We start from the raw sequence: 16,867 nt of genomic DNA on the forward strand, positions 1-16,867 counted from the left end.
TGGGGCAGTGGGCGGACACCTCAGGATCTCATCTCCTGGACTCTATGTTCTTTGTGGTCTCTTCTAACTTGGAACATTCCATTCCATTCCATTCCATTCCATTCCATTCCATTCCATTCCATTCCATTCCATTCCATTCCATTCCATTCCATTCCATTCCATTCCATTCTTCTTCTTTCCTCATCCCATCCCATCCACAAGTGCTGTATAACATCTGTGTACTTCCCTGTCTATCTGTCCCTGCTGTATGGTGGGTGCTTGGAGACCCAGTGGTGATGTTTTCTACCGGCACAGCCACAAACAATGCTCCATGGGAAGGAAAAAACAAGGCAGGAGGAAAAGGGCTCTGCAGGGACCATTTCCATCCTCTTGTCCTCCCACACATGAATGCTGCAGGGAGAGATGCAGGCTGGGGCTGCTGAGCTGAGGAGCGCCTTCCACTTTGGTTCCTTCATCTTCCAGCCAGGCCAATGCCACCAGTGTAGCTCCATCACTACAAAGTCCCTCCTGGAGATGGCTTTGCTAGGGTGGAAAATTCCTACAAGACGCTGTGGGATGAGGTAGGAATTCATTGTGTTATCACTTCCCAAGGGGGTTCTCCATCACTGTGACCTTGCAAGATCATCCCTGGTCCAGGTCCTGGTGGCGTGGGGAGGTGACAGGCAATGATGCTGGGCAGGACACGAGGTGCCATGCCCACAGTGGGTGGTGGCAGAGCTCTGCCTGCTGCCCTGCAGCATCCTCTCTGTCACCTCATTGCTGTATTTACTATTTCTTCCTCTCCCACCCCCTCTTTTGGGACGAGACAGACTTCCCTGTTTCTATGGTAACCCTCCCCCTCTCCTCTCATTTCTTCAAAGAGGTTTTCATCTGCTTCTTTAGAAAGCTGCTATTTTTAGCCTTGGCATCCCCTGCTCCCCCTCCCCACCCTCTGCTCTCAGCACAAGCTTTCCTGAATGAGCAGAACCCACCCAGGCTATCCCCAAGCTCCCATGAAGGCTGCATGGCTGGAGTAGGAGCTGTTCAGAACCGTGGTCCAAATCATGGCACCTCCCTTCATTTGTGCTTAATTCCTTTGGGGAGTGTGAGGAAAAAGAAGGAAAGCTTTTGTTCTGCAGAAAGACCCCAGGAACATCTGCAGTCCCCATCGCTCTGAGCTGAAGCACGAGCAGAAGGAATCCAAGAGTCAATTGAATCCAAGAGTCAATCGAATAACAGGGCCAGGTGGTGTTTAGTAAATGATAACCTTAGCAATCCCATGGGTATGGGCAGTGCTTCTGGCAGGAGGAAACCCCATCTCACCATGTGGAAGAGAATCCTTCCAGTTCCCAGCATCTGTTTGAAAGATGAGAATTGATGCGTTAAATCTGAGGTCTCCTTAGGAAGGGGTGGTTTGGGGAGAGGGGAAATTCCCTATGGAAGTCTGCAGCATTCTGGAGAAGTCACAGATGGGAAGGCTGGAGAGGAAGAGCAGGAGGGACCCATGGGTCTGAGTCCTGTCGTGGGTTTGGTGTGAGCACATCACCCCCTGCCCATCAGGGATCTTGTACTGCTTTTCATGCGAAAGCCTGTTTGGGCTGATGCCATCCGTGCCACCTTCTGCATCTCAGCCTTCGAGACATCCTGTTTTTCAAGGTTGCTGAAGTACCAGACCAGTTAACCACACAGCAACCGAAACTGACAGCTGGGAGCACTGCAGCCCTCAGGGGAACCAATGCAGAAAGGAACAAAACGAGGTCAGGGCAGCCAGGGCCACCAAACCGGCCACCGGAGCTCTGAGCATCCCATGTGGGATCTCCTCCTGCTGCTGGCTCTGGCCAGGATCTGGTTTGCTCCCTGAGCAGCCACTGGGAGACAATTAGGAAACAGAGACACTGAAGATGGTGCAAAGGGATTTTGCTCACCAGCTCCGCTCATCCCCCACTGTGCACCAGCAGCCTCGGTGCTGGCAGCAAACCGAGAGAGAGAAAAAAGCCAAAACAGCACAAAAGCAAGAAGCTGAATGCTGCTTTCCCAGGAACCTGCCCAAATGCAGACATCAGAGGCAGGGGCAGAGCTCAGGCCCCCAAGGAGAGCCCTGTGCTGCTCTGTGCACACAGAGAGGCCAGTGGGGTCAGAGCAGATGATTTGTAGAACTCAAGGCTTCAAGTTTCTCCGTCATTGCTAAATTCCCAGTCTGAGCCTACCAGGAGCAGGCATGGGCCACTGCTCTGCTGCCAGCCTCGGCCCTCAGAGTCTTGCACAGGGCTTGGGGATGCATTCTCAGGAATAGGATTTGCAAATCCACCCAGCTCAAGAGCTCGGTCTGCGGTGCAGTAAAACAATACCTCACTTGCAGGGGCCGTTGGGTCATGGGATGCAATAGAACAGCACTTTTGCAATGCAATGTGAGCCACCCCAGCAATGGGTGCCCCTCCGGCAACAGATGCTGCGCCAAACCCAGCCTTCCCCACATTGCCTTGGCTTACATCACCCATCTTAAACTCTGGGTTTCAGCCGCACCACGGCTCTGCTCACTTTATGGCCCCCAGCTGTGTTCCCCAGAGCAGGAATGTGCAGGTGATTGAAAAGCAAAAGAAACCAGGAAATCCTGCAGGTCTGCACTGCTCTCCAATTGCTCTCAGGCTGCCCAAGTGCAGACCGGTCCCAGCTGCTGCAGATTAAATGCAGCTTGTACAGTCGTCATTTATTTTTCCATTCTCTCTCACTCTTCAATATTTTTTAGACAAGCCATAACCTAAAAAAGCTCTGAGATTATTTGGCCAAGCTTGCTTTTGGGTGAAGCCCAAAGATGTGGTACAAAGCCAAGGGCAAGGTTTTCAGATGAACTTCAAGCCTCGTTTCTCAAGCTCTCCGCCTGCAATGAGGATGAATGGTTCAGTGCCTCCACTTACATTGGCTTTGCCAAAGTATCACTGGTGACATCCCTTCTTGTGACGCTCACAGTGAGAATTTCTAGGCTTTGCTCAGAGCGACTTTGGTCTAAAAAGCGAGTGCAGCTCTCCAGGTTGGTGGGGTGGATGGAAATGTGCAAATTTTACCCCATGATTTTGCTGCTCAGTTTTGTTCCTGAGAAATGCATCACATTCCACGTTCTTTCACACAGAAAAATGAGCAGTGAGTTCGTAGAATCATAGGATGGCCTGGGTTGCAAAGGCTCACAACATTCATCCAGTTCCAACCCCCTGCTGTGTGCAGGGTCACCAACCAGCAGCCCAGGCTGCCCAGAGCCACATCCAGCCTGGCCTTGAATGCCTGCAGGGATGGGGCATCCACAGCCTCCTTGGGCAACCTGTGCCAGAGGTATCTCATACCCCATCCCTGTTACATCCTTGGGCCCCCAGCATCCCTCCTCTCCCATCTCACCACCCATCCCCATCACTGTGGCACCACCAGAGATGTGTTTCAGCCGTTTTATTGAACTTTGCGTATGAAAGAACAGTTTTGAGTCCTAATGAAAAAAAACAAAACAAAACAAAAAAAACCATTAAAAAAAATAAGTTTGACATCAGGTAAAAAAAATCCACACGACCAGAAAATAAAAACCCAGAAACCCACCTGTGTGGAGCTGAATATGCAGCCCACAGCACAGTGGGGTCTCCAGGACAACAGGATGTTTGTTTGAGCATCAGATCAGCACCGATGGAATAAATTGAAACGTGGGCCACACAGCTCACTGGGCAAACCAAAACGAAAAGGAAAGCAGAGCAACGAGGCTGAGCTTTGCATCTCCAGCCACAAATGGTGTCGTTTCTGCAAAGCCTGGCTGCTCTGGGTTTGGCCTTCGTGCAGAGAAAGCCACTGGGTTGTCAGGGGGGTGTGTTGGGTTTCAGGAGGCAGGATGTCACTGCTGGAATATCTCCATGTGTGTTGATGCTGAGATAGTCCTAAGGACTCCTCATCACCAGCCAAAGCGCTGCCTGATGACATGGAAAGCAACGTCAACGTTATACCCAGCCAGGAAGGAATCATGGAAACGAATTGCATAGTAAATGATGGGGAATGAAGAAATCAAGACCTCCTGCGTGAGAGGTGGGTGCTTGGTCAGGTTCCCCTCTTGCAAAGCTTTGGGACCTCAGGTCCTATAGGAAGAGCCTATTCTCCATGGGAGGAGCTCAGTTTGGCCATGGGAACACTCCTCCCTCTACAACAACAGCTCTCCTCCCTACACACCAGGTCGGGTGCGACTTTCAGACATCACTCTGTTGGCACCCAAACGAATGACTAAATCCCATTTCTCATACACCAGTGGCAGGTGGATGGTAGCAAACACCATTTTGACTAAAACTGCCCCATTTCAGGTACTGGGCCACAACTCCACGCCATTGCTACTTCTCTTCTTAATAGCACAAAGGCTCAGATGTGTCAACGGCTTTTCTAGAGCCAGGAAAGTCGTCCTGCCCCCAAACATTCTCTGAAATGGCTCTGCTGCTGGCCTGGCCTTGCTGTCATCAGAGACAAAGATCTGGAAAACAGCAGAGAAGGACAGCAGATCTCAGCCCATTCCTTTGGAAGATGCACTGATGATGTCATGCTTGAAAAGAGAAAGAAATCAACGCAGGGTGATTTCCCCGTGTCAGAGGTGAGCAAAGGCACTGCATTACAGAGCAGTGCAACAGGAGAAGCAAGAGGAGGAGCCATGCAGACTTCCAAGGCTGTACAGAGGAGAAAGACCCTGTTCTTCAATTGTAGAAGAATTCAGTGGCCACAGCAGCACTTAAACACCTTTTGGATAACATCTGTGCCTCTTCCAGCTGTTATCCATGAACGTCACCCCAGTGCCTACAGCACCCTGGGGCCCTGCCCTACAAATCCACCAGGAGGGGGCCTGTGGCAAAGCTCCCTTGCCATCGAGCACACTGACACGGGGAGAGAGAAGGGCTGCAGACAGCAGGAGGAGCTCAGACGTGTTTGGCGTCTCAAGCGCCGCACGAGCATGGCTTTGAAGGGCTATGAATAAAGATGAGCAGCCTGCAGTCGGATGATTATGGGAATAAATACATGCTATTTTTTGGGGGGCCTTCTCTTGCTGTCAGCCATCATTAAATCTCTCCCTTTTTTTTTTTTTAAATACATTTTTAATTTCTCTTCCCTTGCCAAATCTGGCTCTGCCTTCAAAATGACATTTCTGCATGGCTGTCCTGCTATGGTGGTTGTCTATAGAACACACAGGGTTATCTTTGGAGTCATGACAATGCAGACAATACACCGGACCAACAATTAAAGACTATCAAACTCTCGCTTATTTGGAGAAAGCACATTAACAATTAGCCAGGTCAGCAATCAAGCAAAAGAAATCCAACAGCATGGAGAACACGTGGGCTGAAGGGCAGTTTTGTTGCCGGAGCTGATACGTACAACACTGAGCACGGGTTGAAATTTGGTGATTTCCAGATTTGGAGATGTCACAGAGTCACGGAATTGAGTTGGAAGGGAGCCTTAAAGGCCATCTGGTCCAACTGCCTGCAGTGGATGGGGACACTCAGGGCGTCCGTGGGGAAGGTGAGGTGTGGGGAGCAGAGCTGCTGGCACCCATTGGGGCGTCACTGCTTCAAAGCCCAGCAGGAGGGCTCTGCTCTTCCCATCCCATCCAACCCCAAGCAGAGAGATGCTTTAACACAGAGCTCATTGAAAACGGACGAGGCACAACCACGGCGCACACACAGCTCGTAAAAAAACCTCTGGGTAACACACCAGTGAGAAAGAAAAAATAACTTCTGTACTGATACATTCCATCCCCACTTTTAAGGGCTACTGTTTAATGTTCCAAAAGAAACTAAATTCAACACCTCTGGGACCAGGGCTTCCCGAGAGGAAATCAGCTCTCCTCCTGCCCACAGGGTCCCATTTCATGGGGTGCTGGGCTGTCTGCAGCCCCCACCCCCCCCACAGGCTGCTCTCCCCTATGGGATCACTGCAGATTTGTTCGTTTGATCCCTTTTGCACCCTCAGGACCAGGCTAGGTGCTGCAGGACGGCTGCAAACCCATCGTTTCACAGCTGTTTTGCAGGGCTGGATGTGACGCAGGGCCCTCCCATCCATCACAATGGAAAGAGAGCACCGCTGGGTTATTTGGGGCTCACAGGGATGGAAATGAGCTCAGCCCTCGCCCCCAGACACTGGACAGCTTTTGGCATTCATTGCAGTGCTGGGGAGCTGCAGCCTGGTGGGAGGACACGGCTCCCATCGCAGGAGGCAGGGAGGGATGCCTTTGGTGCAGCACGAACCTATTTATAAGGAGCACATACAGGAAAGCCAGAAAAAATAGAACAGAGCTTGTTCACTTCCTATGGCCAAAACCAGCCCGTGTCACTGGGAGCACAGAGAGCAACCCACGTGCCCCATTTTGCTCCCACCCCAAGCAGAACACTTGCACAGCCCACCGGCGGCTCTGCTCAGCATTTCCCTTCCGATTGCTCAACCTTCCAAGAGTTTTTTGTTCTTCTTTTTTTTTATAACAAGAAAGAAAAAAAAAAAAAAACAAAACCAAACACAAAATCCCAAACCCTGCAATAACATCCAACCCATTTCCACCACCGTCTTTCTTTGTTTTTGTTTTTCTCTTTCCTGGCTTGGCGCCGTCTCATCACATTGCATGAAGAATCTCCCATCCATAATGCACTTGTGAGTCGAGGTGAGGAGCAGGTCGGGGCAGGGAGCTCCATCCATCAGTGAGCGCCATCTCCTGCAGAGGTGTCTCATCCCCAGGCACGGTCCTGAAGCTCTCACACTGAAGCTTTTCTGCTCTCTGTTGGGCAAAGAAAAAGCAGCGTTGGTGCACAGCCTGGCTTTGAAAAGGAGCAGCACGTCGTTGTGGTTTCAGCGCAGAGCGGGGTGGATGGCACACATTGGTCCCCTCGGACGACTTCAATCCCCGTTCCCCAGAAATGAAAAGCAAAATTTTGCTAATTAAAATCGTTTAACGGACTGAATGCAACGCAGCTGAAAGAGAGCTAAAGCTAGGAAAAGATTCATTAAGCGCATTCTGGCTCTTAACTATTCGCTCACGTTAACGGCAAGTTGCAAATCCAATCCAAAATAATTACCACGAAGTGAGTCTTCCTCATCACATTTTTCTCTTAATCAAGCTGAGCTCCTGAAGACCTGATATGGTATTAAGCAACTGGCTGAGCTGATAGCTGAGAGCAGGGGCTGATTGCTGAGACCCAGCCTGAGATTCACCCTCTGTCCCACCCCCTCCATCACTCCCATTTCCCCCCAAGAATGAACACCTCCCTCCATCCCACAGCTGGGAAATGGAGCGCTGCTCTGCCCACCCCCAGTGGGGCTCAGCCCTGAGCTGGGGGGACGTGGCACTGAGCGCTGAATGGATCCCAAGCGCTGGATCTTGGTGCTGATGTTTGAGAATTAGTAATGCTTCTGATGGAGAGGTTCGTTAACTATATTAAAACCAGCCTGATGAGTGCTAATGAGCGCTGCCACCAGATCGGGTGATGAGAGCTGGGTGCTTTGTTAGCGGGAAGGATCTGTGTTAACAAACTAAGTACTAACGAACCTGGATCCACTTCTCCCAGCCTGGCCATGAAGCCCTACCCTACAATAAGCCAATTTTCCCCACATGAGCCTGTTTTATCCAAATGGCTGAGCCTGGAGCCATCCCATACACCCGGATGGGAACCTCAGCACAGCATGGGCTTAACGGATGCAGAGCAATGGGCAGAAATGCAGACACAGCTCAGGTTTCCCAGCTCTTCTGGGTACCCCAATGCCTCCCCAGGACGTATCCCTGTCCTCATAGACAGAACCTCCAAACCCTCAATCTAATGATGTCATTATTCCACTGAATTCAGCCAGAACAGTAGTGGGAGTGAGGTCAGAAGCATGTAGGAGATGTTGCTGCTCCGGCTCCTGAAGGGATGCAGATGTATTCCCAGCACACAAGAATGATGAAATCCTCCCCCCCCTCCAACAGAAGCAGAGGATGTGAAGCAGAAGCTACAGAAATCAGAGGTTGTTCAGTTGGTGGAGCCAAAGGATTTGGGGCCAAGAGGTGGGAGTTGGAGCAGCTCGAGAGACTGCGTGCACCGCATCTTCCTTGAGCCCTGGACCCGGGGGAAATGTGGGACTGGAAAACAGCTCCTGCTGAGCCAAATCCTTAAGGGATAAACAAAAAGGATGGGTCTGTCCGCCTTCCTCTCATCCCAGAAAATACGTTGGAATGGCTGAGATTTTGAACACAGAATGAAAGTGCGGCTTATAATTGATGACAAACAATGCAGCTCTGGGGGAAATTGGTTTTATCGCATTAACTTGATGAGCTCTTCTTACTGAGCTCCAGGTATGGCTGACAGAGGTGTGTGCTGTTGTAATGCACTCCTGCAAACGAGCTGCACAGCACCTTGGTTATGAAAACGGAGCAACAAATGCACAGAGATCTCAGGAGAAATGAGGCATGAGGGTGGAAATGCAAGTGCAAAGATGCACATCCCCCATGTCTGCAGCACAGGGAATCCCATTTCGTGGACTGCAACCTGCACAGCATCCCCAGCCACACCGCAGTGCTCTCAGCTCCTTTTTTTGCTACCACAGGGGCAAACAGCAAAACACATCCTTTCTGCAGGCACAAAAATGCTTTGCAATGCGTGCTTTCATCTTTTCCATGCTTCACTGCAGCCTTTGGGTTCTCATAAGAGCAAAACCCAGAGCAAAGGCGCTGCTGCAGGAGCCCCACTGCACCCCAGCCACCACTGATCAAACCATGACACAACCCAAAAGGATTTTCCATATCTGCTATGCAAGAGGCGAGCAAACAGCTGGTGCTGGTCAGCATCAACACAACTCCGAGTGCACTTTGCTGCCTGGAGAGCAAGAGCAGAGATAGCCAGTGGCTGATGCAGTCATGCACATCCGCACCAAGTCTTCCCACACACTACGTGTAAGGATGCTAAAAATGAAGTGCAACAAATGTGGAAGAGCAACAGACGTGACGGAGCTTCAGAAAAGCATCCGAATTACGAGTGGTGAGGAAATGAATCACTGCAGAACCAACACAGCACCGCTGATCCGGGGGGCTTGGTGTACAGAGATGGTTCCCTCTGCGCAGAGGTGAAGAGCAGCCAGAGGGAAGTATTTGAGCAGAGTGACAAGCTGAATGAGATAGGAGACAGGTTTTAATTTACTGGAGCATGTCCTGCTTCATAAGAAGGAGAAAAGTGATGGTGCCCTGTGGGCACATCCGTGTGTGAAGGTTTCCCCGTCCTCCTGCAGAGCATCCTCAGCGCTCTGCCAGTAATGAGACACGGATGGGCCCCTGAAACGTGGGGATCTCAAGAAGCAGCTCCTTGTTCACAGAGGAAAGGCAAGCAGGGGCTCGTGGGGGATTTTCTCAGAGCATTTTTGGCTATTTTGAATAGCCAAAAATTCTCCAGCTGAAAGGGCAGCGTGGGACCCCGCTCCCATCCTTCTTCCGCACGGAGAATGGTTCTCATGAGCAAAAAATGCTGTTTGCTCTCTGCTGCTGACAAACAGCAGGAGCACAGCAGCCCTGACGCCTTCCAGCACAGAGCAGCAAACACGCGTCCCATCAGGAGGGATGAATATCGCACTGACGGAGGCACCATTACTCATTTTCCGGCTCAGAAAGCCAAGTTTGGGAGAAAAAGCTCTCGGCTGTGCCTGGGGCTCTGTCCTACGAGCTGCAGAGCCCTCACTGGGGCTGCTCTGCTGGGCTCCCCCCAGGAGCAAACGTTCCCCATGCAATGCAAGGGCAGGGCAGCTCCATGCCGTACCCTAAGAAAATCCTCCATCAGTGCCCACCCAAATGCTGTTGACCCCCTACTATCAGGGGAGGGATTCCCAGCACTGTGAGACACACAGATGTCCCCAGATCCACAACACCCAAATGTTCCCAGCTGCACATCGCTGCCCAAAGCCATGAACTGGGGGAAGACCCAGAGCAGAGAAAGGTGCGGATGGGCAGCACCAGCTCCGTGGCAGTGAAGGAACGCACAGGATTCGCTCTCCCCATGGCATCCCACGATGTCCTCAAAACACCCATTTCCCTGCACCCGTTGCCCACATCATGCCTTTGGCACAGGGGTGCCATTGCTGAGCTTTCCTTCCCCTATGCAAAGTGCATGAGACTGAAAGGCAGAGAGCTGCCAGGTGCGATCCTACACCCTATTGCTTGCACCCTATTGCTTTGCACCACAGGTTTGCAGCCTGTTAAAGCATTCAAATATGGAGAAAGGCACTGCCTTGCGTCGGGCTGGGCTGTGCTTGCACATAGATATGCATATTTTAAAAGCTTGGCAGGAAGAGGGCTCCAAACTACACAATTGAACAGATTTCATGCCGAATGCCCTCCACACACACAAACCACCACCAGCACCCCATGCTCTGCTCTGCCAGGACACCCCTTGGCAATGGGTGAGGGCTCCTTCCCTTCTGCTGGGGAAGCCGCTGATCTGCCCTTTGTCCCCACTAAACTGTTCCTAAATTGGGGATGAAAAACAACCAGCAGCTTCCTTTGTCCCTTTGTCAAAGGACAGAACGGCAACAATTGCCCAAAGAAATCCAACCCTGCAGGAGGAAAGGGACACCCCAGCCCTGCTCTGTGACCCCGGAGTGGGACAGATCCCATCCACCTGAAGGGCATCTGCTGTGCTGGGAAGCAGTGAACCTTATTGGAGGATTCCAGGCCACAAAAGTGTAAATAAGCAGGAGAAAAAAGTGAGAAAAGCATCAAGCAGAAAGGCCAGGATGGGGGGAGGGGGGTTCCTGTACCAAAGCTGATGCACCCATAGGGAGGCAGAGACCCTATGGTCCCCTAAATGCCACCAGCAGCCCAGGGTAACACCTGTTTTGAGGCAAGCTTCACAGCCCAGTGTGCTCTGCTGTGCCTGGAGCAACGGTTGCAGCAGCACTAACACACAGCGGATGCATGCAGAGAGGCAGCAAGGGCGCATGAAGTGGATGCACGCTGCAAGGCAGCAAAGGAACACACGCGGATGGAAGCTGCAAGGCAGCACAGGGCTCTCCATCCCCACAGGCTGCCACGGAGCAGTCTGGCAGCACTTTGCAGCTCCTGGCAGGACGCACTCGGTGGAGCTGTCAGACCGCGCGCACCGAATGGCACCCAGCAAGACTGACAGCACCGAGGGAAGGAGCAGACAGAAATGGGGCAGAGCACAGCAGGGATATCCCCGTTTTGCTGCTTGCTGCTCCCTCTCCCATTTCTGTGCGTGCCTTCAGCGCTTTGACGTTTTTCAGCAGTGCCATTCAAGTGCTTGAAAAACTACGGCGGATGATCCGGCTTCCTTAGCGCCTCTGTGATAAACCTCTTTTTGCTGACAGTAAAATGTGTTTGAAGCTGTTCTGCCCCCACTGAATGAGGCAGGGAGCAGCCAGGAAAGCAAACTAACGACCGGTGAGGTTTCTGCTTATTTAAGTGGCACGGAAACTGAGAACTGCGTGTTGCTGTTTCCAGGCACACATGCGGTTTCCGTGCTGGTGCTATCCGTGCAACTGCCACAGCAAAAATATCACAATGAAACTCAGCAAGGAGGGGGGAGAGCTCCCACTGCCCTGAGCTCCAACCTCCTTTTAGGACGGGGCACGCAGAAAAGCTTTGATAGCCATCAGAAGGGAAAGCTCGCAGCTGGCTGTGACAGCTCAGCCTGCTGGCAAAGGTGCCTGGGGGTTCCCTGCTGCCCCGTGCCCTGGGATGCTGTCAGGGTGAGGGCTGTCAGCTCTGTGTGGCTGCAGAGCATCGCCCTCGCCGTGGTCACAGCAGATCCTCTGCTGGGGAAACTGCTGCAGCTCCAATAAAGCCGTCAGATGCCATTAGTGAAGAAGCTGCTCAGATGTTTCCCGTTGGTGCTGAGGGTTTTACTCACTGGTTGGGGTGCTGGGGCTGAGGGGCAGTGTGAGGTGGCGCAAACCATCCCAAATGCTCTTAAAGTCTGGAGGAACTCCCAGCAAAATTTCCAGTTTCAACAAGGTGAAAATCCTCCTTTCCATCCCCTCAGGAAACTCATGGCTCAGCCAGGTTGGGCTCCAGGTGTCTTTTGTCTTTGCTGGCGTTCCTGTGCACTCCCCACCTGACAAACCTCTTTGTTCTTACCCCAAAACCAACTGGGACAGAGCAGGGCCCCACCAGCCCCACCTGCGACCAACCCAGAGCACCAAAACACTGCCACAACTCTTCTCTTTCTGCACAGTTTTGGACAGATCCCTGCACAGAGCAGCACAGCTTTCCCCCAGCATTGCTCACCCAGAGCTCAGTGTTCAACACCAGAAAGCAAAGTGAGAAGCACACAGAACTGGAGGAACCTTAGGATGCTGCCATCCCATTACACCCAAAGTGCACGAAGACACACGAGGGCAGCAGGGGAAGCTGGAAACCAACACCACGCAGAAGGAAACACGAGGTTTGTTCCGAAAAGCAATGATGCAAACAAAAACCTCTCCCCCCTTGCAAAGCTCACCTGATCCCATCAGATGTCCTGCAGCCCCCGATGTGCACGGAAGGATGAAGGAGGCACATTTTCCCTGGCGGCTTTGGGCTTACATTGCAATCTTGCTCTTTCTAGCTCTGCATTTGTCCCCCTGGTTTCCGAAGGTTGCCGAGCTTTCCCTGCTGAGCTTTCATTTCTGCCCTTGGAGGACAATTTGGGGTTTTGCTCCGGGGTGAGGTGAGCGCGGTCCTTTCTCCACTCGTGTCTGCAGGCTCCCAAATCTCACTGCCAAGGTTTGAACTCCTTTGAGAGGGAGAGGAGGACCTGGGGAGTGCTTATTGCCTACGAGCGGGTGTTGGGGTGCAGGGATGGGCTGTAGGATGGGCTGTGGATGGGGGTGCAGGATGGGATCCCAGTGCAGTGCAGAGCCATGGGATGGTGGGGCTGGAACCATCTGGAAGGGCTTTGGAGGGAAGGGTGAGGGCCGAGGGGGGGGGATGGGAGAAGGGATGCCATGACAACCTTTTGGGGTTTCCCAGGAAACCAGGGTCGCCATAGCAACTGCATCACTCCGGTCCGAATTAGTGACTTCCGCTGGAAGGCGTGCTCACCACTTTAATCTCCTCGCCATAAGCAGCTGCATCTCTCCCAGACGCGGTGCAAAAGGTGGAAACATCCCTTTGTTTGCAGCTCGGCGGCTCAGCCCTCGTGCATCCACCCCATCCCGCTCCTCCCGCCGCAGCACACGGACCCACGGATCGTGAGCTGGGTGAAATCACGCCCAGAGCTCCAGGGGAAGGGAATTAAGGGTAGAAAATAAGGGGGTCGGTTTTTAGTCTGAACCGATTGCGCTCGGTCTGTGATCGGATGAGAATGTCATAAACGATCTATCGGGGGAAAAAAGGGGATCCGCGGCGCGTCCCTAAGGGCGCACCGCCTCCCAGCATTAAGCACCGTTTAACAACCTGCTAACGGAGACCGTGCGAAATTAAAGGCTTGTTTCCTCCCAGCCCCCTTCCAGAGCTCGGCAACATGTTTTCCTCGTCTCCCCACCCAATCCGGGGCCGCTAATCCAACAAGTGAGCTTATGTGATGGAAGGGAAATGGGCTCCGCACCGCCTGCAGGGAAGGGGGAGCAAACCAGGAGCAAAGCGAGACGTCCCCAAAAGCCAGGAAACAAAGGCAGCCCTGCAACACGTTGCAGAACAGACACCCGCTCCAGCGGTGCCATTTGTCTTCATTCTCCTTCTCCGGACCCATCGGCCGTCCTCTTTTCTTTGGAGAATTTTAAATCCTTTTCGGATCTTTAGAAAGGAAAAAAAAAACCAGCAACAAAAATCCTACAAAAATAAATGTATAAAACCAAGGGCGCACACAGACGGACGATGGTGCATGTTCCACACAACACCAAGTACACACGGTCACTTTTGCATCGTTATTGTTATTAATTATTATTATTATTATTATTATTTTACCACATCCTCGGGTTTCACTGCCGCTCTGTGTTTATTAAACATCCGTAAAGATCTTTTTGATGTTCACACAGTTGGGATTGTTTGTGGTTGTGCAGTTGCCTGTCTTAAAGGCAGCCTGTTTGAATGCACTGTGGTTGATTCCCCCCTCCTCTATCACCATGTACTCGGATTTGCTGAGGGTGGAATTGCTGCGTGCCTTCCTCATCTCTTCGGTAGATGAGAGGTGCTGGCAGCTTCCAACGTGCATGTACTGGGCTTGCTCCTCACCTTCTGTTTCCCGGTGGTAGAAATAGTTGAAATTGGAGACTATGACGGGCACGGGCAGGGCGATGGTCAGCACCCCCGCGATGGCACACAGAGAGCCCACGATCTTGCCCCCGATGGTGATGGGGTGCATGTCCCCATAGCCCACTGTGGTCATGGTCACCACGGCCCACCAGAAGGCGTCAGGGATGCTGCTGAAACCCGAACTGGGGTCATCGGCCTCGGCGAAGTAGACAGCGCTGGAGAAGAGGATGACGCCGATGAAGAGGAAGAAGATGAGCAAGCCCAGCTCCCGCATGCTGGCCTTGAGGGTCTGCCCCAGGATCTGCAGCCCCTTGGAGTGCCGGGACAGCTTGAAGATCCGGAAGACCCGCACCAAGCGGATGACTCGGAGGATGGCCAAGGACATGGCTTGCTGGCCATTGCCTTGCCTCTCTGCCAGCTCGGTGCCCAGCGTGATGAAGTAAGGAATGATGGCCACAATGTCAATGATGTTCATGATGTTCTTGGAGAAGGTGGCCTTGCTGGGGCAGGCAAAGAAGCGCACCAGCAGCTCAAAGGAGAACCAGATGATGCACAAAGTCTCCACCACAAAGAAAGGGTCGGTGAAGGACGACACCATGGAAACGGCCGAGGATGAGGAATTGGTGAAGACATCGGGTGGGAGAGGGCCACCACCCGTCCCAAATGTCCCCCCGGTTCCTTCGTAGTCATGGTCATCCCTGAACTCAGGCAGGGTCTCCAGGCAGAAGATGACAATAGAGATGAGGATGACCAGGACGGAGACGATGGCGATGCCTCGGGCCGGCCCGGAGCTCTCAGGGTACTCAAAGAGCAGCCAGACCTGGCGCTGGAACTCCTTCTCGGGGAGCGGCCGCTGCTCCTCCCGAATGAAACCCTCGTCCTCCCGGAACTTCTCCATGGCCTCCTCCCCCAGCTGGTAGAAACGAATCTCCTCGGAGAAGATATCAATGGGGACGTTGACGGGTCGTCGGATGCGCCCGCCCGACTGGTAGTAATAGAGGATGGCGTCGAAGCTGGGCCGGTTCCGGTCGAAGAAATACTCGTTGCGCAGGGGGTCGAAGTAACGCATCCTTTTACGGGGGTCCCCCAGCAGCGTCTCGGGGAACTGCGCCAACGTTTTCAGCTGAGTCTCGAAGCGCAGCCCCGAGATGTTGATCACCACCCGCTCGCAGCACTCGTGCTCTCCGCTGACCTCCGCGGGATGCCCTGCGGGGCCGGCGGCGGGCGGCGCGGGGTGTTCGTAGCGTTCCCCTCCCAGCAACGGGTGCGGATGCTGCGGTTCCTCCGGCAAAGGGTCCCCGGCGCCCCCCACCACCGTCATGCTGCCTTCCTCCGCCTCCTCGCCCTCTTCTTCCTCGTGGCCGGGGGGCGGCTGCGGGGCGCCGGGGGGAGGCTGTTCGGTGTAGCCCAGGTTGTGGTGGCTGCTGTTGGGGGGCCGGCCGGCGGAGGAGGCGGCCGGAGAGTGCAGCAAGCTCCGGCGCTCGTCCATAAAGGTGTGGGGAGGAAGGGGGAAAGGGCGAGAGGAACGGCGAGGCGGCGGTCGGAGCCTCTTCTTCCTCTTCTTCCTCCTCCTCGGGGCGGAGAGGGAGAAGCAGCCGCCCCGCTCTCGGCTGCCGCGGCTCTGAGCGGCGCCGGGCTGCGCTCAAAAAGTCCGCCCCCAGCGCTGGCACCGCCTCGCCCCGCCGCTCCCCGAACCCCCCCCGGCACCGCCCGGTTCGGGGACCCCCGGAGCCCCGCGGAGCCGCTCGCACCGTGCCCGGGGTGCGGTGGGGCTGCGGCGGGGAACTGCCGGAGGATCTGGGAGCTGGGAGCAGCGGGGGGAGTCCTGAACGGCAGGGCGTGTGTGTGTGTGAGCATGTATCCGTGTGTGTGCCTGTGTATGTGCACGTATGTAGGTGGGTGTGCATGCCTATGTGCGTGCATGTGTGCATGTGTGTCTGCGTGTATGTGTGTGTGCCCGCGTCTGTGCACATGTATGTGTATATGTGTGCATGCAGGCGTGCATGTGTGGATGCTTGTGTGCATACATGTGCATACATGTTCACATGGGTGTGTGCATGAATGCCCATGCGTGTGTGAGTGCATGTGAGTGCATGTGAGTGCATGTGTGTGCATGTGTGTGCATGCGTGCACATGTTCATGTGTGTGTCTGAGTGTGCGTGTGCAACCCCACAGCAAACTCAATGCAGAAGTGAAGCTGGCTCAGCCCTCCGTAAAGGCAGTTGCAGTCTTTCCTGCAAGGAAGCTGGAAGGCTTTTCTCAATCAATCTTTTCAGACAAATAGTTCACTTTTGGTCAAATGGGATTTTTTTTTCTTGCAGAAAGCCTTTCCTGCAGAATCCCAGTGCTGGCAAACGCTCCATCCCCACAAGGCTTACACAGAGGGGTAACTCGAGGCCAATCCCCCCACTGGTCCCTGTGCTCCCAAACCCCATTGATCGCCCTCCAGGAGCGCTCCTATCCTCAGCCCTGTGCCAAGAGAGGCTCTGGGAATTCAGAGGGTTCCTGGCTGGGGAAGGAGCCTGACCACATGGGTCAGGGATGTGTTAAGGGCATCCCAATCCCATCCCACCCCAAAAGCCCCACTGCAGAGAACGTGAAATCCTCACCACCAGCCCAGCTGCAGCTCCTTGCTGCTGTTATTTTTAACCAGCACAGCCTCCAGAAGGTAGGGAGAAAAAAAAA

General features: G+C 53.5%; 1 protein-coding gene across 1 annotated transcript; it reads right to left on the reverse strand.

Moving 5' to 3' along the window:
- Positions 1-5,041: 5,041 nt before the first annotated feature.
- LOC125684230 (potassium voltage-gated channel subfamily A member 3-like) lies at positions 5,042-15,825 on the reverse strand. The gene is made up of 2 exons (XM_048926228.1): positions 12,450-15,825; positions 5,042-6,748 (listed from the first exon to the last, which is right to left on the reverse strand). Exon 1 carries the CDS (start codon positions 15,669-15,671, stop codon positions 13,929-13,931), a length of 1,743 nt encoding a protein of 580 aa, XP_048782185.1. The 5' UTR covers positions 15,672-15,825; the 3' UTR covers positions 5,042-6,748; positions 12,450-13,928.
- Positions 15,826-16,867: the final 1,042 nt, after the last annotated feature.

Source organism: Lagopus muta, chromosome 24, assembly GCF_023343835.1.
Source record: "Lagopus muta isolate bLagMut1 chromosome 24, bLagMut1 primary, whole genome shotgun sequence".
NCBI lineage: Eukaryota > Metazoa > Chordata > Aves > Galliformes > Phasianidae > Lagopus > Lagopus muta.